This window comes from Pseudophryne corroboree, chromosome 3 (genome assembly GCF_028390025.1).
Source record: "Pseudophryne corroboree isolate aPseCor3 chromosome 3, aPseCor3.hap2, whole genome shotgun sequence".
Lineage (NCBI taxonomy): Eukaryota > Metazoa > Chordata > Amphibia > Anura > Myobatrachidae > Pseudophryne > Pseudophryne corroboree.
This window is the reverse complement of record NC_086446.1, coordinates 248,374,832-248,395,512: the sequence shown is the minus strand read 5'-3', so window position 1 is coordinate 248,395,512 and position 20,681 is coordinate 248,374,832. Positions and strand designations below refer to the sequence as shown.

The 20,681-nt window shown below is 45.5% G+C and overlaps 1 protein-coding gene across 1 annotated transcript in view; it reads left to right on the top strand.

The window, feature by feature from the left end:
- Positions 1-610: 610 nt before the first annotated feature.
- The window catches only part of ZFP64 (ZFP64 zinc finger protein), a 123,667-nt gene continuing 103,596 nt past the window's right edge, over positions 611-20,681 (top strand). Inside the window, exon 1 of the mRNA XM_063958981.1 lies at positions 611-831. Coding sequence (XP_063815051.1) covers positions 666-831 — 166 coding nt within the window. The 5' untranslated portion in view covers positions 611-665. The remainder of the gene's footprint in view (positions 832-20,681) is intronic.

Sequence of the window (20,681 nt, the reverse complement as noted above, 5' to 3'; positions counted from 1 at the left end):
ATTATTGTCATTTTCTGTTATCTTTTTTTTGAGAATATTGTTATACAGTGTATGTCACCATGAATAACACTTCAATAAAATAATTTTATAACTAAAAACTGCATTTTACTATGTGACATTTCTGGTCCCAGTGATCTATGGTAGCCATAAACTTCGTAGGTAGAACTACAAATAACAGCATACCCATGGCTGCCAAAGCACTTAAACGTGAAATGTACTGAATATTTATAAAGTAGGCATTGTTAAAAATGTTAAACCACAGTCAATTTTCATAATGAAGTAACTGTTTCTCAGAACCCAAAACAGAGTTTGGAAGGAAAGGGACACAGGAGTTTTGGGGTTCCAAAGATGCAGCTAAAACATTTTCTGTAATAGACCTAAAGACAATAGAAAAGAACATTTAATACAGTTATTCATATAACACTGCATATCCACACTGCTCTTTATTTGCTGGCAGAATGAACCTTTTCAAATGAAAACATCAATGTTGTCAGTACATGAGCCTCATTACTGCGTACGGGACATAGAGGAGGGCAGACAACTGCAGGTTACAGCAGAGGCTGCGCTGACAGAGACATGTTATGAAATATGCATGGCGCAGGATGAATTTTACATTAGGAGTAGGAGGGCTGCAGCTTGCAGTGTATAAATAGTGCCGGGCCTCCATGCGCCCTCTAGCTAGCGGAAGTCTAGCTCCCCAAACATCCGCTGAGATACAGCAGCCGTCAGCGGCCTTACCTCCCCCCATATACCCCCAGCCAGTGACAACAGGCGGGCCCAGAGTGGCCATGAACCCCAGCGCAGCCGCCGAGGGATTCCCCGCAGTGCAGTGTGAGTATTGTGTGAGCGTGCAGGTTCCGGGGCCCCGCTACGGGCACATAGGGGTAAGACGGGAACCCCGAAACCTGTAGAGTTGTTGTAACCCGGGAACGTGCGTGCGCTAATAGGATTAAGCCCTTGCGTTGCTCCTGTGTGTCACACAGATACAGTAGTAGTGCAATCGTGCAGCTGGCAGTGCGCAATGATGCGCTGTCTGTACGTCCCTTCTCTGAGCTGCATATATGTTATTCTGTACAGCTGCATGTTCATAGTTATGGCATGTACAACGTGTTGTGTAACTGATGGCTATGATTATATTTTATACTCGGGTGTTCTAATATATTCACATGTGTTCATTCCAAGTAATTATATACTCACCAGAGCGTGTAATATAAAGTGTGCTTATTTGTGTATGTAAGTATGTAGAAGGGATATTACTCAGGCGTCCCACTCTGTGCCATGTATGCCATGACAGGTTGTAGGTGGCTGGCTGCAGATGTGTAAGGGTTAAATGCAATATAATAAAAAGTTAAAATAGTGAACACATGGTGATTATACAGGTTCTCTAAACGATTACCCAGTGAGATGTTCAGACAAAGAGACCGAACGTTTATAGAAAAATGACAGTCTGGCCGGTAACTATGGGTTACGCTACGCTATCTCTGTTTGTTTTAATTAGGCTTGCCATAATATCCCTTTAATTCGGGACACCTATGATTAACATAGGTTCTGTGGCTGGCTAATTCAATCCTGCATTTTATCTGGTTTTAATTAGAGATGAGCGCCTGAAATTTTTCGGGTTTTGTGTTTTGGTTTTGGGTTCGCTTCCGCGGCCGTGTTTTGGGTTCGAACGCGTTTTGGCAAAACTCACCGAATTTTTTTTGTCGGATTCGGGTGTGTTTTGGATTCGGGTGTTTTTTTCAAAAAACACTAAAAAACAGCTTAAATCATAGAATTTGGGGGTCATTTTGATCCCAAAGTATTATTAACCTCAAAAACCATAATTTACACTCATTTTCAGTCTATTCTGAATACCTCACACCTCACAATATTATTTTTAGTCCTAAAATTTGCACCGAGTAAGATAAGCGACCCTAGTGGCCGACACAAACACCGGGCCCATCTAGGAGTGGCACTGCAGTGTCACGCAGGATGTCCCTTCCAAAAAACCCTCCCCAAACAGCACATGACGCAAAGAAAAAAAGAGGCGCAATGAGGTAGCTGTGTGAGTAAGATTAGCGACCCTAGTGGCCGACACAAACACCGGGCCCATCTAGGAGTGGCACTGCAGTGTCACGCAGGATGGCCCTTCCAAAAAACCCTCCCCAAACAGCACATGACGCAAAGAAAAAAAGAGGCGCAATGAGGTAGCTGTGTGAGTAAGATTAGCGACCCTAGTGGCCGACACAAACACCGGGCCCATCTAGGAGTGGCACTGCAGTGTCACGCAGGATGTCCCTTCCAAAAAACCCTCCCCAAACAGCACATGACGCAAAGAAAAAAAGAGGCGCAATGAGGTAGCTGTGTGAGTAAGATTAGCGACCCTAGTGGCCGACACAAACACCGGGCCCATCTAGGAGTGGCACTGCAGTGTCACGCAGGATGTCCCTTCCAAAAAACCCTCCCCAAACAGCACATGACGCAAAGAAAAAAAGAGGCGCAATGAGGTAGCTGACTGTGTGAGTAAGATTAGCGACCCTAGTGGCCGACACAAACACCGGGCCCATTTAGGAGTGGCACTGCAGTGTCACGCAGGATGTCCCTTCCAAAAAACCCTCCCCAATCAGCACATGATGCAAAGAAAAAGAAAAGAAAAAAGAGGTGCAAGATGGAATTGTCCTTGGGCCCTCCCACCCACCCTTATGTTGTATAAACAAAACAGGACATGCACACTTTAACCAACCCATCATTTCAGTGACAGGGTCTGCCACACGACTGTGACTGATATGACGGGTTGGTTTGGACCCCCCCCAAAAAAGAAGCAATTAATCTCTCCTTGCACAAACTGGCTCTACAGAGGCAAGATGTCCACCTCATCATCACCCTCCGATATATCACCGTGTACATCCCCCTCCTCACAGATTATCAATTCGTCCCCACTGGAATCCACCATCTCAGCTCCCTGTGTACTTTGTGGAGGCAATTGCTGCTGGTCAATGTCTCTGCGGAGGAATTGATTATAATTCATTTTAATGAACATCATCTTCTCCACATTTTCTGGATGTAACCTCGTACGCCGATTGCTGACAAGGTGAGCGGCGGCACTAAACACTCTTTCGGAGTACACACTTGTGGGAGGGCAACTTAGGTAGAATAAAGCCAGTTTGTGCAAGGGCCTCCAAATTGCCTCTTTTTCCTGCCAGTATAAGTACGGACTGTGTGACGTGCCTACTTGGATGCGGTCACTCATATAATCCTCCACCATTCTATCAATGTTGAGAGAATCATATGCAGTGACAGTAGACGACATGTCCGTAATCGTTGTCAGGTCCTTCAGTCCGGACCAGATGTCAGCATCAGCAGTCGCTCCAGACTGCCCTGCATCACCGCCAGCGGGTGGGCTCGGAATTCTGAGCCTTTTCCTCGCACCCCCAGTTGCGGGAGAATGTGAAGGAGGAGATGTTGACAGGTCGCGTTCCGCTTGACTTGACAATTTTGTCACCAGCAGGTCTTTCAACCCCAGCAGACTTGTGTCTGCCGGAAAGAGAGATCCAAGGTAGGCTTTAAATCTAGGATCGAGCACGGTGGCCAAAATGTAGTGCTCTGATTTCAACAGATTGACCACCCGTGAATCCTTGTTAAGCGAATTAAGGGCTCCATCCACAAGTCCCACATGCCTAGCGGAATCGCTCCGTGTTAGCTCCTCCTTCAATGTCTCCAGCTTCTTCTGCAAAAGCCTGATGAGGGGAATGACCTGACTCAGGCTGGCAGTGTCTGAACTGACTTCACGTGTGGCAAGTTCAAAGGGCATCAGAACCTTGCACAACGTTGAAATCATTCTCCACTGCGCTTGAGACAGGTGCATTCCACCTACTATATCGTGCTCAATTGTATAGGCTTGAATGGCCTTTTGCTGCTCCTCCAACCTCTGAAGCATATAGAGGGTTGAATTCCACCTCGTTACCACTTCTTGCTTCAGATGATGGCAGGGCAGGTTCAGTAGTTTTTGGTGGTGCTCCAGTCTTCTGTACGTGGTGCCTGTACGCCGAAAGTGTCCCGCAATTCTTCTGGCCACCGACAGCATCTCTTGCACGCCCCTGTCGTTTTTTAAAAAATTCTGCACCACCAAATTCAAGGTATGTGCAAAACATGGGACGTGCTGGAATTTGCCCAGATTTAATGCACACACAATATTGCTGGCGTTGTCCGATGCCACAAATCCACAGGAGAGTCCAATTGGGGTAAGCCATTCCGCGATGATCTTCCTCAGTTGCCGTAAGAGGTTTTCAGCTGTGTGCGTATTCTGGAAACCGGTGATACAAAGCGTAGCCTGCCTAGGAAAGAGTTGGCGTTTGCGAGATGCTGCTACTGGTGCCGCCGCTGCTGTTCTTGCGGCGGGAGTCCATACATCTACCCAGTGGGCTGTCACAGTCATATAGTCCTGACCCTGCCCTGCTCCACTTGTCCACATGTCCGTGGTTAAGTGGACATTGGGTACAGCTGCATTTTTTAGGACACTGGTGACTCTTTTTCTGAGGTCTGTGTACATTTTCGGTATCGCCTGCCTAGAGAAATGGAACCTAGATGGTATTTGGTACCGGGGACACAGTACCTCCAACAAGTCTCTAGTTGGCTCTGCAGTAATGATGGATACCGGAACCACGTTTCTCACCACCCAGGATGCCAAGGCCTCAGTTATCCGCTTTGCAGTAGGATGACTACTGTGATATTTCATCTTCCTCGCAAAGGACTGTTGAACAGTCAATTGCTTACTGGAAGTAGTACAAGTGGGCTTACGACTTCCCCTCTGGGATGACCATCGACTCCCAGCGGCAACAACAGCAGCGCCAGCAGCAGTAGGCGTTACACGCAAGGATGCATCGGAGGAATCCCAGGCAGGAGAGGACTCGTCAGAATTGCCAGTGACATGGCCTGCAGGACTATTGGCATTCCTGGGGAAGGAGGAAATTGACACTGAGGGAGTTGGTGGGGTGGTTTGCGTGAGCTTGGTTACAAGAGGAAGGGATTTACTGGTCAGTGGACTGCTTCCGCTGTCACCCAAAGTTTTTGAACTTGTCACTGACTTATTATGAATGCGCTGCAGGTGACGTATAAGGGAGGATGTTCCGAGGTGGTTAACGTCCTTACCCCTACTTATTACAGCTTGACAAAGGGAACACACGGCTTGACACCTGTTGTCCGCATTTCTGGTGAAATACCTCCACACCGAAGAGCTGATTTTTTTGGTATTTTCACCTGGCATGTCAACGGCCATATTCCTCCCACGGACAACAGGTGTCTCCCCGGGTGCCTGACTTAAACAAACCACCTCACCATCAGAATCCTCCTGGTCAATTTCCTCCCCAGCGCCAGCAACACCCATATCCTCCTCATCCTGGTGTACTTCAACACTGACATCTTCAATCTGACTATCAGGAACTGGACTGCGGGTGCTCCTTCCAGCACTTGCAGGGGGCGTGCAAATGGTGGAAGGCGCATGCTCTTCACGTCCAGTGTTGGGAAGGTCAGGCATCGCAACCGACACAATTGGACTCTCCTTGTGGATTTGGGATTTCGAAGAATGCACAGTTCTTTGCTGTGCTGCTTTTGCCAGCTTGAGTCTTTTCATTTTTCTAGCGAGAGGCTGAGTGCTTCCATCCTCATGTGAAGCTGAACCACTAGCCATGAACATAGGCCAGGGCCTCAGCCGTTCCTTGCCACTCCGTGTCGTAAATGGCATATTGGCAAGTTTACGCTTCTCCTACGACAATTTTATTTTAGGTTTTGGAGTCCTTTTTTTTCTGATATTTGGTGTTTTGGATTTGACATGCTCTGTACTATGACATTGGGCATCGGCCTTGGCAGACGACGTTGCTGGCATTTCATCGTCTCGGCCATGACTAGTGGCAGCAGCTTCAGCACGAGGTGGAAGTGGATTTTGATCTTTCCCTAATTTTGGAACCTCAACATTTTTGTTCTCCATATTTTAATAGGCACAACTAAAAGGCACCTCAGGTAAACAATGGAGATGGATACTAGTATACAATTATGGACTGCCTGCCGAGTGCAGACACAGAGGTAGCCACAGCCGTGAACTACCGTACTGTACTGTGTCTGCTGCTAATATAGACTGGTTGATAAAGAGATGTCTATGTAACTATGTATGTATAAAGAAGAAAGAAAAAAAAACCACGGTTAGGTGGTATACAATTATGGACGGACTGCCTGCCGAGTGCCGACACAGAGGTAGCCACAGCCGTGAACTACCGCACTGTACTGTGTCTGCTGCTAATATATAGACTGGTTGATAAAGAGATAGTATACTCGTAACTAGTATGTATGTATAAAGAAAGAAAAAAAAACCACGGTTAGGTGGTATATACAATTATGGACGGGCTGCCGAGTGCCGACACAGAGGTAGCCACAGCCGTGAACTACCGCACTGTACTGTGTCTGCTGCTAATATAGACTGGTTGATAAAGAGATAGTATACTCGTAACTAGTATGTATGTATAAAGAAAGAAAAAAAAAACACGGTTAGGTGGTATATACAATTATGGACGGGCTGCCGAGTGCCGACACAGAGGTAGCCACAGCCGTGAACTACCGCACTGTACTGTGTCTGCTGCTAATATAGACTGGTTGATAAAGAGATAGTATACTCGTAACTAGTATGACTATAAAGAAAGAAAAAAAAACCACGGTTAGGTGGTATATACAATTATGGACGGGCTGCCGAGTGCCGACACAGAGGTAGCCACAGCCGTGAACTACCGCACTGTACTGTGTCTGCTGCTAATATAGACTGGTTGATAAAGAGATAGTATACTCGTAACTAGCTTGACTATAAAGAAAGAAAAAAAAACCACGGTTAGGTGGTATATACAATTATGGACGGGCTGCCGAGTGCCGACACAGAGGTAGCCACAGCCGCGAACTACCGCACTGTACTGTGTCTGCTGCTAATATATAGACTGGTTGATAAAGAGATAGTATACTCGTAACTAGTATGTATGTATAAAGAAAGAAAAAAAAACCACGGTTAGGTGGTATATACAATTATGGACGGGCTGCCGAGTGCCGACACAGAGGTAGCCACAGCCGTGAACTACCGCACTGTACTGTGTCTGCTGCTAATATATAGACTGGTTGATAAAGAGATAGTATACTCGTAACTAGTATGTATGTATAAAGAAAGAAAAAAAAACCACGGTTAGGTGGTATATACAATTATGGACGGGCTGCCGAGTGCCGACACAGAGGTAGCCACAGCCGTGAACTACCGCACTGTACTGTGTCTGCTGCTAATATATAGACTGGTTGATAAAGAGATAGTATACTCGTAACTAGTATGTATGTATAAAGAAAGAAAAAAAAACCACGGTTAGGTGGTATATACAATTATGGACGGGCTGCCGAGTGCCGACACAGAGGTAGCCACAGCCGTGAACTACCGCACTGTACTGTGTCTGCTGCTAATATAGACTGGTTGATAAAGAGATAGTATACTCGTAACTATTATGTATGTATAAAGAAAGAAAAAAAAAACCACGGTTAGGTGGTATATACAATTATGGACGGGCTGCCGAGTGCCGACACAGAGGTAGCCACAGCCGTGAACTACCGCACTGTACTGTGTCTGCTGCTAATATATAGACTGGTTGATAAAGAGATAGTATACTCGTAACTAGTATGTATGTATAAAGAAAGAAAAAAAAACCACGGTTAGGTGGTATATACAATTATGGACGGGCTGCCGAGTGCCGACACAGAGGTAGCCACAGCCGTGAACTACCGCACTGTACTGTGTCTGCTGCTAATATATAGACTGGTTGATAAAGAGATAGTATACTCGTAACTAGTATGTATGTATAAAGAAAGAAAAAAAAACCACGGTTAGGTGGTATATACAATTATGGACGGGCTGCCGAGTGCCGACACAGAGGTAGCCACAGCCGTGAACTACCGCACTGTACTGTGTCTGCTGCTAATATATAGACTGGTTGATAAAGAGATAGTATACTCGTAACTAGTATGTATGTATAAAGACAGAAAAAAAAACCACGGTTAGGTGGTATATACAATTATGGACGGGCTGCCGAGTGCCGACACAGAGGTAGCCACAGCCGTGAACTACCGCACTGTACTGTGTCTGCTGCTAATATAGACTGGTTGATAAAGAGATAGTATACTCGTAACTAGTATGACTATAAAGAAAGAAAAAAAAACCACGGTTAGGTGGTATATACAATTATGGACGGGCTGCCGAGTGCCGACACAGAGGTAGCCACAGCCGTGAACTACCGCACTGTACTGTGTCTGCTGCTAATATAGACTGGTTGATAAAGAGATAGTATACTACTAATATTATATATACTGGTGGTCAGGTCACTGGTCACTAGTCACACTGGCAGTGGCACTCCTGCAGCAAAAGTGTGCACTGTTTAATTTTAATATAATATTATGTACTCCTGGCTCCTGCTATAACCTATAACTGGCACTGCAGTGCTCCCCAGTCTCCCCCACAATTATAAGCTGTGTGAGCTGAGCACAGTCAGATATATATATACATTGATGCAGCACACTGGGCTGAGCAGTGCACACAGATATGGTATGTGACTGAGTCACTGTGTGTATCGTTTTTTTCAGGCAGAGAACGGATATATTAAATAAAACAAACAACTGCACTGTCTGGTGGTCACTGTGGTCGTCAGTCACTAAACTCTGCACTCTCTTCTACAGTATCACAGCCTCAGGTCAATCTCTCTCTCTCTCTCTCAACCCTAATCTAAATGGAGAGGACGCCAGCCACGTCCTCTCCCTATCAATCTCAATGCACGTGTGAAAATGGCGGCGACGCGCGGCTCCTTATATAGAATCCGAGTCTCGCGATAGAATCCGAGCCTCGCGAGAATCCGACAGCGTCATGATGACGTTCGGGCGCGCTCGGGTTAACCGAGAAAGGCGGGAAGATCCGAGTCGCTCGGACCCGTGAAAAAAAACATGAAGTTCGGGCGGGTTCGGATTCAGAGAAACCGAACCCGCTCATCTCTAGTTTTAATCAGCCACAGTACCTGTGTCGATCATAAGTGTCCCTGGACATCAGTGATTTACCCGGAATCTGCAAGATACAAATACCTGATTCTCCAATCCCGATCATTTTTAGGTCAGATTTGGTGAATCGTAGATGTCCACCGTGTTGGATTTCCCGATTCCCAGGCGGGATGCGGTCATTAGGCCCACAACACTTAGTTCGACAGTCATTAGATCAACCACTTGGTCGACATGGAAAAAGATCGACATGTGTTTTTCAAATTTTTTGAACTTATTCACACTTTACGATCCACGTGGACTACGATTCGGAATAGTAACCTTGCCTAATTGGGGTTCCCCGTCACTTTACGAAGAAAACTACACAAAAAAAGTAAAAAAACTCATGTCGACCTTGTTCATGTTGACCTAATGACTGTCGACATATTTCAGGTGTCGACCTAGTCACTGTCGATCAATAGTGGTCGACCTAATGACTGTCGACCTAAGTGTGGTCGACCTAATGACCCATACCCTCCCAGGCAGTGGCAGAACAGGGAACTTCCCTGATAGCCGCTTGATAATGGGCCCAATAAGGTAAACAAGTGTCGCAAGATATAACAAATCTGGCAATAAAGCTGGAAGGATAAAGGATATGGGGGCTTCAGGTGAAGGCTCGGGGGGCCTCATGCTACTCATTCCCGCTTCTATATGAGTAAGACCTTAATCTTGTGATCCTTTGAGAGAGTGTTCTCCTTGTAGTTGTCCATGGCTTAGTCTTAAGTAAAATAGGCTTGTCAAAAGAAGGGGGAGATATATGATAGCATACCCTCCAACTGTACCTTTTTAATAGGTACAGTACCTTTTTTTTATGTCTGTACCGATTTTTGGCTCTCTAAACTTTCATTGAAAGTTTAGGAAAAGGTTCTAATTTGTACCGATTTTTATGTGCAAAATGTTGGAGGGTATGCTATAGTGGCACTTAACGTGCAGCTATAGCTCCTTCTGATTTGCCTCTTAAGAAGCCACAAAAGTACAACTGATTTTTTAATAACATCTGGATGGTTTTCTATCTCCATATAATAGTATGGTGACTGCAAAATCGTTACATTCGTATTGAGATTCGTTGTAAGTGTCAAATAGTGCTAGTTATAGCGAATTTGGCACTTACCACCTCTTCTTACATCTTTCCATAAATGCTACAATGTAATGTATTTTTAAGTTGGCATCTTGCGCCTCTTAAATACATAGATGTTTGTGCTTTGGTCTGAGACCCATATTGAAGTGATGTTTGTGTGAAGACTACATGTGTGCTGCCACAGGAAAAAAGACCCATCTGCCTGTAGCATTTTCTGAGCAGATTTTTCTTGCCTTGTTCTACCAGTAACATAATGTGAGAGGACTCTTATGGCCCCCATACACTTATTATTATTATTATTATTATTATTATTATCCTTTATTTATATGGCGCCACAAGGGTTCCGCAACGCCCACTTACAGAGTACATAAATAATCAAACAGGAAAACAGCAACTTACAGTTGATAACAGTATAGGACAAGTACAGGGTAAATAAACATAGTTACATCAGCAGATGACACTGGAATAAGTATCAGGTGGCAGAAGACTGCTGGATGTGGTACAGCTGAAGATTATTAAAGTAAGACAAAGGATAAGCACATGAGGGAAGAGGGCCCTGCTCGTGAGAGCTTACAATCTAAAGGCGAGGGGTAGACAGACAGGGGTGACACAGATGGGGTACATAGAGAACGTGGAACAGAGGGTTAGGATAAGATTTGGCTGGGTTTGGTGAAGAAGTGGGTCTTGAGAGCCAGTTTGAAGTTTTGTAGATAGGTGGGGAGTCTGAGGGGGAGAGGTAGGGAATTCCAGAGAAGTGGTGCAGCACGTGAAAAATCTTGGAGGTAGGAGTGGGAGGAAGTAATCCGTAGGCAGGAGAGTCTGCGTGCATTAGCAGAGCAAAGAGGACGGGTGGGAGTGTAAAGGGAGATAAGACCAGAGATGTAGATGGGAGAGGAGCGGGTGAGGGCTTTGTAAGCGAGTGTGAGAAGCTTGAAATGGATTCTGAAAGGGAAGGGGAGCCAGTGAAGGTCTAGTAAGAGAGGAGAGGTAGATGTAGTGCGTTTGGTGAGGAAAATGAGCCAGGCAGCAGCATTGAGGATAGATTGGAGGGGAGAGAGGTGTTTGTCAGGAATGCCAGTCAGGAGGAGATTACAGTAGTCCAGTCTGGAGATGACCAGTGAGTGGATAAGAGTCTTAGTAGCATCCTGGGTCAGAAAGGGTCTGATCCTGGAAATATTTTTTAGATGAAAACGGCAGGTTTGTGAGAGGTGCTGAATGTGTGGTTTGAAGGAGAGGGAGGAGTCAAGGATTACTCCAAGACAGCGCACTTGGGGGCTTGATGAGATAGTAGTGCCATCAATAGATAATGAGATTGTAGGAGGTGAGGTTATGCGGGAGGGAGGGAAGATGATCAGCACGGTCTTAGACATGTTAAGTTTAAGAAAGCGCTGGGACATCCAGGAAGAGGTAGCAGAGAGACAGTTGGAGATACGAGTGAGGAGAGCAGGGGAGAGGTCTGGAGAGGAAAGATAGATTTGGGTGTCATCAGCATAGAGATGATATTGGAAACCAAAAGAACTAATGAGCTTACCTAGTGAGGATGTATAGAGAGAGAAGAGAAGAGGACCAAGGACAGAACCTTGGGGTACCCCTACAGTTAGTGGAAGTGAAGGGGAGGTGGAGTCATGAGAGGAGACAGAGAATGAAAGGTCAGAGAGGTAGGAAGACAGCCAAGAGAGGGCAGTGTCACGCAGACCAATGGAGTAAAGGATTTGCAGTAGGAGAGGATGGTCCACAGTGTCAAAAGCAGCAGAGAGATCAAGTAGAATAAGTAGAGAGTAGTGACCCTTAGATTTAGCAGCATGGAAGTCATTGCATATTTGTGTAAGGGCAGTTTCAGTTGAGTGGAGAGGACGGAAGCCAGACTGGAATGGGTCAAGTAGTGAGTGTGAGGAAAGAAAGGAAGTAAGGCGGTTGTAGACCATACGCTCAAGGAGTTTGGAGGCAAAAGGGAGGAGAGATATGGGTCGGTAGTTGGAGAGAGTGTTTGGATCAAGGGTAGGTTTCTTAAGAATAGGAGAGATGAGTGCATGCTTGAAGGCAGAGGGGACAGTGCCTGATGAGAGGGAGAGATTGAGAAGGTAGGTGTGAAAGATGGGAACAAGCAGAAGGAGAGAGGTAGCGGACGAGGCGGGAGGGGATAGGGTCAAGTGGGGAGGTGGTGAGGGGACAGGAACGAATGAGGGCCATGACTTCCTCTCCAGATGCATGGGAGAAAGATGTCAGAGTTGGTGGGAGTGATGGGGAAGGGTGGTAAGGGATGGGAGAAAGCTGGTTACTGATGGTCTGGTGTGATGTGATGTCCTTACGTATGGAGTCAATTTTGGATGTGAAGTAAGTGGCAAAGTCAAGAGCAGAGAGTGAGGAAGGGAGACGAGGTGGAGGTGGGCAGAGGAGTGAGTTGAGAGTGGCAAAGAGGCGCCTGGGGTTGGAAGACTGGGAGGAGATGAGGTTCTTGAAGTATGACTGTTTAGCAAGAGAAAGGGCAGCACTGAAGGACGAGAGCATAAGTTTGAAGTGGAGGAAGTCTGCCTTAGAGCGTGATTTCCTCCAGTGTCGCTCAGCGGTACGTGAGCATTTTTGCAGATATCTGGTGCATTTGGTGTGCCAGGGTTGAGGTGTTAATTTGCGAGGGTAAATAGTGATTGGTGGAGCAACAGAGTCAAGAGCAGAAGTGAGGGATGCATTGTATATGGAAGTTGCTTGTTCAGGGCATGAGAGAGAGAGAATAGGAGAGAGAAGTGAGTCAAACAGGGAGGAAAGGAATGTGGTGTCAATAGCCTCAATGTTACACTTAGTGATGGTAGCCTTGGGAGGTAGAGATGGGGAAGTCATAGAAACATAGAATTTGACGGCAGATAAGAACCACTTGGCCCATCTAGTCTGCCCCTTTTTTTATCCTTTAGGTAATCTCAACCCTTTTTGAACCTTAATTCTTTGTAAGGATATTCATATGCCTATCCCAAGCATGTTTAAATTGCTCTACAGTCTTAGCCTCTACCACCTCTGATGGGAGACTATTCCACTTATCCACTACCCTTTCTGTGAAGTAATTTTTCCTTAAGTTTCCCCTGAACCCCCCCCCCCCCTCCAGTCTCGGTGTATGTCCTCGAGTTCTAATACTTCTCTTCCTTTGAAGAATGTTTCCCTCCTGAACTTTGTTAAGACCCTTGATATATTTGAAAGTTTCTATCATGTCTCCCCTTTCCCTTCTCTCCTCCAAACTATACATGTTAAGATCTTTTAGCCTTTCCAGGTACGTTTTGTGATGTAGGCCATGCACCATTTTAGTTGCCCTTCTTTGTACACTCTCTAATGTATTTATATCCTTCTGGAGATATGGTCTCCAGAACTGGACACAGTATTCCAGATGGGGCCGCACCAATGACCTATACAGTGGCATTATCACTTCTTTTTTCCTGCTACTGATTCCTCTCCCTATGCAACCAAGCATCTGACTTGCCTTTCTCATTGCTTTGTTGCATTGCTTTCCTGTCTCCAAGTCACTTGAAATAGTGACTCCTAAATCCCTTTCCTCCTCAGTAGTTTCCATTATAGTACCCTTGATACTATATTTAGCCTTTGGGTTTTTGAGACTTAAGTGCATGATTTTGCATTTTTTAGCATTAAACTGTAGTTGCCACGTTCTTGACCATTTCTCAAGCCTAGCTAGGTCATCAATCATTTGTTTTACCCCTCCTGGTGTGTCTACCCTGTTGCATATCTTTGTATCATCTGCAAAAAGGCATACCTTCCCTTCAATACCATCTGCAATGTCACCAACAAAGATATTAAAGAGAACTGGACCAAATACAGATCCCTGTGGTACTCTACTGGTAACGTTTCCCTCCATAGATTGCACTCCATTAACTACAACTGTCTGTTTCCTATCCAGGTTCTTATCCATTTAACTGTTTTATAATCCACCCCCACGCTTTCAAGTTTATTTAGCAGTCTGCGATGTGGGACAGTGTCAAATGCCTTACTAAAGTCTACATATGCTACATCTACAGCTCCCCCTTGATCTATTATTTTCGTCACAGAGTCAAAAAAGTCAATAAGATTTGTTTGGCATGATCTACCACCAGTAAATCCATGCTGTTTTGGATCCTGTAAGTGGTTTGATTTAAGATATTCCACAACTCTTTCTTTTAATAGTTTTTCCATTACTTTCCCCACTATTGATGTAAGGCTTACTGGTCTGTAGTTACTTGCTTCTTCCTTGCTTCCACTTTTGTGCAGTGGAACTACATTTGCTCTTTTCCAGTCCTCTGGAATGGCACCTGTATTTAGTGACTGGTTAAATAATTCTGTTAACGGTGTAACCAGCACATCTTTTAGCTCTTTGAGTATCCTTGGGTGTATCCCATCTGGTCCCATTGATTTATCCACTTTTAGTTGTGAAAGTTCTGTTAGGACCTTCTCCTCTGTAAATGTACTTTCATCTACCTTATTTTTATGAATGTCCTTGCAACTTAACTGTGACCCCATCCCTTCTTCTGTAGTAAATACTGAGCAAAAATAATTATTTAGGTGATCTGCTATTGCCTTGTCTCCCTCCACCAAATTCTCACTCTCTGTCTTAAGTCTTATTATTCCTCCATTTGATTTTCTCCTTTCACTTATATACTTAAAAAAAAGTTTTGCCCCCTTTATCTACTGACTGGGCCATTTTTTCCTCAGCTTCTGCCTTTGCACGTCTGATCACTTTCTTAGCATCTTTCCGTCTGTCAAGAAACACCTCTTTGTCATTATTATTTTGAGTCTGTTTGTATTTCCTAAAAGCCATCTTTTTTGCTTTCACACTAGTTGATACTTCTTTTGTGAACCACACTGGCTTCCTTTTCCTGGTGCTTTTCCTAACCCTTTTGATACAAAGATCAGTTGCACTTAGTATTGCACTTTTCAGTTTTTCCCACCTCTCCTGCACTCCTTCCAAGTTCCACCAGTCCGCCAATGAATCACTTAAACATCTCCCCATTTTTGCAAAATCAGCATTTCTAAAATCCAACACCTTTGTTTTTGTGTGACAAGAGTTGGATCCTATCTTTATACTAAACCATACTGCTTGATGATCACTGGATCCCAGGTGCTCACCCACATATATGTCGGATATCCTATCACCATTTGTAAGAATTAAATCTAATATTGAATCTTTGCGAGTGGGCTCCGTCACCAATTGCTTGAGAGATGCTCCCTGTAAGGAATGTAGAAATTTGCCACTTGTAGCTGAATTTGCAAAAGACCCCTCCTAATTTACATCAGGTAAATTAAAGTCTCCCATGATTATGACCTCTCCCTTTAAAGCCATTTTAGTGATGTCCAACAATAGGTTTCTGTCCAAATCCTGCCCCTGGCCTGGTGGTCTATAGATCACTCCAATGCGAATAACATCCTTCTCCCCGGTTTCTATGGTGACCCAAAGGGCCTCAGTTTTGTCTTCAATATTTTGTATTAAAGTAGCATTTATGCTTTTTTTCACATACATTGCTACCCCTCCTCCTATTCTTCCTATTCTATCCTTCCTAAATAAATTGTATCCTGGTATAGCTATGTCCCAGTCATGATTTTCATTGCACCATGACTCTGTAATTGCCACAAAATCCAGGTTATCCCTTGTCATTATCGCAATTAGCTCTGGAATCTTGTCTCCTAAGCTCCTAGCATTTGCACACATAGCTTTAAGAATTTTGTCTGTGCATTTGTTATTAGTAGCCATGTCCAGACTGTACAAAATAAATGACAAGTTTAAAGTTGAAATTACCTGTTTGGGGATGTTGCTCAGTGTTATATATATATATATCAATCAATCAAAATTTTTTTACTAATCAGGAATCACACTGTTTCCTTTACACCATGAATACACCTCCCTAAATGTAAAGATATAGTACACCTGACCACAATGACCAAATGATCAAAGGAGGTAAACACCAGAGAGCATGCAATAATAAACTATGTTTCACTGTGCAACTTCCCCACACATGCAATGCCAATTACAAGCCAATTATTAGTACATCCAAAAACATACATGAGTTTGCATAAGAGAGAGCTGTAGTGAGCAGTTTGGGGATGTCTTTTCATAGTGTAAAAAGACAGATGAAATTGGTACAGGTGAGAATTCAGATGGTTTTGGTAAGCTATAGACATAGATTTGAGTAGTTGCGGATGAAGTGGAAAGGTCTAGCAGCGTTCTTAACACAGATTTAAGTTATAAGTATGGGTTACTCAGGCTGGAGTAGTTTGATGTGTAGAGGAACTGGACTCACATTTGTTTGAAAGCTGTCCTTCAGTGGTCCAGATTGTGGATTGATTGTTGTCCTTCTGTTTTCCTTTGGTTTGACGTCGGTGTAACGTCAAAATTATTTTTAAATTTGTAGTTATCCTTTGAATAATGTCCTTTGACGTAATGGCCCACAAGCCTACGGCCTAAGCCTTCCTGATGTTCTTTAAGTAATGGACCAAGCATGTGAATACACTGATTGCACCCAAACTCCAATGAACCCTCCCCCAGCAATGACTAGTAATAAAACACTCTTAAAAAAACAAGCAAACAAACCAACCATCTGAGATTTAACACAGTCATGCCCTCATGCCTATACTCAGGAGATAACATTCCAATTTATCAATAGCAACCCATCATGTGCATAAGCAATCTAATATAAAAGCAGATGCCTTATGCCTATAGCAATGCTATAATTCTTAATAACCAATTTGCTAATTACTATTTCTCTAACGTCCTAAGTGGATGCTGGGGACTCCGTAAGGACCATGGGGAATAGCGGCTCCGCAGGAGACTGGGCACATCTAAAGAAAGCTTTAGGACTATCTGGTGTGCACTGGCTCCTCCCCCTATGACCCTCCTCCAAGCCTCAGTTAGATCTCTGTGCCCGAACGAGAAGGGTGCACACTAGGGGCTCTCCTGAGCTTCTTAGTGAAAGTTTTAGTTTAGGTTTTTTATTTTCAGTGAGACCTGCTGGCAACAGGCTCACTGCATCGAGGGACTAAGGGGAGAAGAAGCGAACTCACCTGCGTGCAGAGTGGATTGGGCTTCTTAGGCTACTGGACATTAGCTCCAGAGGGACGATCACAGGCCCAGCCATGGATGGGTCCCAGAGCCGCGCCGCCGGCCCCCTTACAGAGCCAGAAGACAGAAGAGGTCCGGAAAATCGGCGGCAGAAGACATCCTGTCTTCACCAAGGTAGCGCACAGCACTGCAGCTGTGCGCCATTGCTCCTCAGCACACTTCACACTTCGGTCACTGAGGGTGCAGGGCGCTAGGGGGGGGCGCCCTGAGCAGCAATAAAAACACCTTGGCTGGCGAAAATACATCACATTTAGCCCCCAGGGCTATATGGATGAATTTTAACCCCTGCCAGAATTCATAAAAAAGCAGGAGAAAAGTCTGCGAAAAAGGGGCGGAGCCTATCTCCTCAGCACACTGGCGCCATTTTCCCTCACAGCTCAGTTGGAGGGAAGCTCCCCTGGCTCTCCCCTGCAGTCACTACACTACAGAAAGGGTTAAAAAAGAGAGGGGGGCACTAATTAGGCGCAGTATTAACAATACAGCAGCTATAAGGGGAAAAACACTTATATAAGGTTATCCCTGTATATATATAGCGCTTTGGTGTGTGCTGGCAAACTCTCCCTCTGTCTCCCCAAAGGGCTAGTGGGGTCCTGTCCTCTATCAGAGCATTCCCTGTGTGTGTGCTGTATGTCGGTACGTTTGTGTCGACATGTATGAGGAGAAAAATGATGTGGAGACGGAGCAGATTGCCTGTAATAGTGATGTCACCCCCTAGGGGGTCGACACCTGAGTGGATGAACTGTTGGAAGGAATTACGTGACAGTGTCAGCTCTGTATAAAAGACAGTGGTTGACCTGAGACAGCCGGCTACTCAGCTTGTGCCTGTCCAGACGTCTCATAGGCCGTCAGGGGCTCTAAAGCGCATGTTACCTCAGATGGCAGATATAGACGCCGACACGGATACTGACTCCAGTGTCGACGGTGAAGAGACAAATGTGACTTCCAGTAGGGCCACACGTTACATGATTGAGGCAATGAAAAATGTTTTACACATTTCTGATAATACGAGTACCACCAAAAAGGGGTATTATGTTCGGTGAGGAAAAACTACCTGTAGTTTTCCTGAATCTGAGAAATTAAATGAGGTGTGTGATGATGCGTGGTTTTCCCCCGATAACAACTGATAATTTCTAAAATGTTATTGGCATTATATCCTTTCCCGCCAGAGGTTAGGGTGCGTTGGGAAACACCCCCTAGGGTGGATAAAGCGCTCACACGCTTGTAAGGGCTCTACCCTCTCCTGAGATGGCCGCCCTTAAGGATCCTGCTGATAGAAAGCAGGAGGGTATCCTAAAATGTATTTACACACATACTGGTGTTATACTGCGACCAGCAATCGCCTCAGCCTGGATGTGCAGTGCTGGGTTGGCGTGGTCGGATTCCCTGACTGAAAATATTGATACCCTAGATAGGGACAGTATATTTTTGCCTATAGAGCATTTAAAAGATGCATTTCTATATATGCGTGATGCACAGCGGAATATTTGCCGACTGGCATCAAGTCTAAGTGCGTTGTCCATTTCTACCAGTAGAGGGTTATGGACACGTCAGTGGTCAGGTGATGCGTATTCCAAACGGCATTTGGAAGTATTGCCTTAATAAGGGGAGGAGTTATTTGGGGTCGGTCTTTCAGACCTGGTGGCCACGGCAACAGCTGGGAAATCCACGTTTGTACCCCAGGTCGCCTCTCAACATGAGAAGACGCCGTATTATCAGGCGCAGTCTTTTCGTGGACAAGCGGGCAAAATGTTCCTCATTTCTGCCCCGTGACAGAGGGAGAGGAAAAAGGCTGCAGAAATCAGCCAGTTCCCAGGAACAGAAACCCTCTCCCGCCTCTGCCAAGCCCTCAGTATGACGCTGGGGCTTTACAAGCAGAATCAGGCACGGTGGGGGGCCCGTCTCAATGAATTTCAGCGCGCAGTGGGCTCACTCGCAAGTAGACCCCTGGATCCTTCAGGTGATATCTCAGGGGTACAAATTAGAATTCGAGACGTCTCCCCCTCGCCGTTTTCCTAAAGTCGGCTTTACCGATGTCTCCTTCTGACAGGGAGACAGTTTTGGAAGCCATTCACAAGCTGTATTCCCAGCAGGTGATAATCAAGGTACCCCTCCTGCAACAGGGAACGGGGTATTATTCCACACTGTTGTGGTACCGAAGCCGGACGGCTCAGTGAGACCGATTCTAAATCTAAAATCTTTGAACACTTACATACAGAGGTTCAAATTCAAGATTGAGTCACTCAGAGCAGTGATTGCGAACCCGGAAGAAGGGGACTACATGATGTCTCGGGACATCAAGGATGCTTACCTTCATGTCAAAATTTACCCTTCTCACCAAGGGTACCTCAGGTTTATGGTACAGAACTGTCACTATCAGTTCAGACGCTGCCGTATGGATGGTCCACGGCACCCCGGGTCTTTACCAAGGTAATGGCCGAAATGATGATATTCCTTCGAAGGAAGGGAATTTTAGTTATCCCTTACTTGGACGATTCCCTGATAAGGGTAAGATCCAGGGAACAGTTGGAGGTCGGTGTAGCACTATCTCAGGTAGTGTTGCGGCAGCACGATTGGATTCTCAATATTCCAAAATCGCAGCTGGTTCCGACGACTTGTCTTCTGTTTCCTAGGGATGATCCTGGACACAGTCCAGAAAAAGGTGTTTCTCCCGGAGGGGAAAGACAGGGAGTTATCCGAGCTAGTCAGGAACCTCCTAAAACCGAGCCAAGTCTCAGTGCATCAATGCACAAGGGTTCTGGGTAAAATAGTGGCTTCCTACGAAGCAATCCCATTCGGCAGATTCCACGCAAGAACTTTCCAGTGGGACTTGCTGGACAAATGGTCCGGGTCGCATCTTCAGATGCATCAGCGGATAACCCTGTCACCAAGGACAAGGGTGTCCCTCCTGTGGTGGTTGCAGAGTGCTCATCTTCTAGAGGGCCGCAGATTCGGCATTCAGGACTGGGTCCTGGTGACCACGGATGCCAGCCTGCGAGGCTGGGGAGCAGTCACACAGGGAAGGAATATCCAGGGCTTATGGTCAAGCCTGGAGACATCACTTCACATAAATATCCTGAAGCTAAGGGCCATTTACAATGCTCTAAGCTTAGCAAGACCTCTGCTTCAAGGTCAGCCGGTGTTGATCCAGTCGGACAACATCACGGCAGTCACCCACGTAAACAGACAGGGTGGCACAAAAAGCAGGAGGGCAATGGCAGAAGCTGCAAGGATTCTTCGCTGGGCGGAAAATCACGTGATAGCACTGTCAGCAGTATTCATTCCGGGAGTGGACAACTGGGAAGCAGACTTCCTCAGCACGACCTCCACCCGGGAGAGTGGGGACTTCACCCAGAAGTCTTCCACATGATTATAAACCGTTGGGAAAAACTCGACAGGTATTGCGCCAGGTTAAGGGACCCTCAGGCAATAGCTGTAGACGCTCTGGTAACA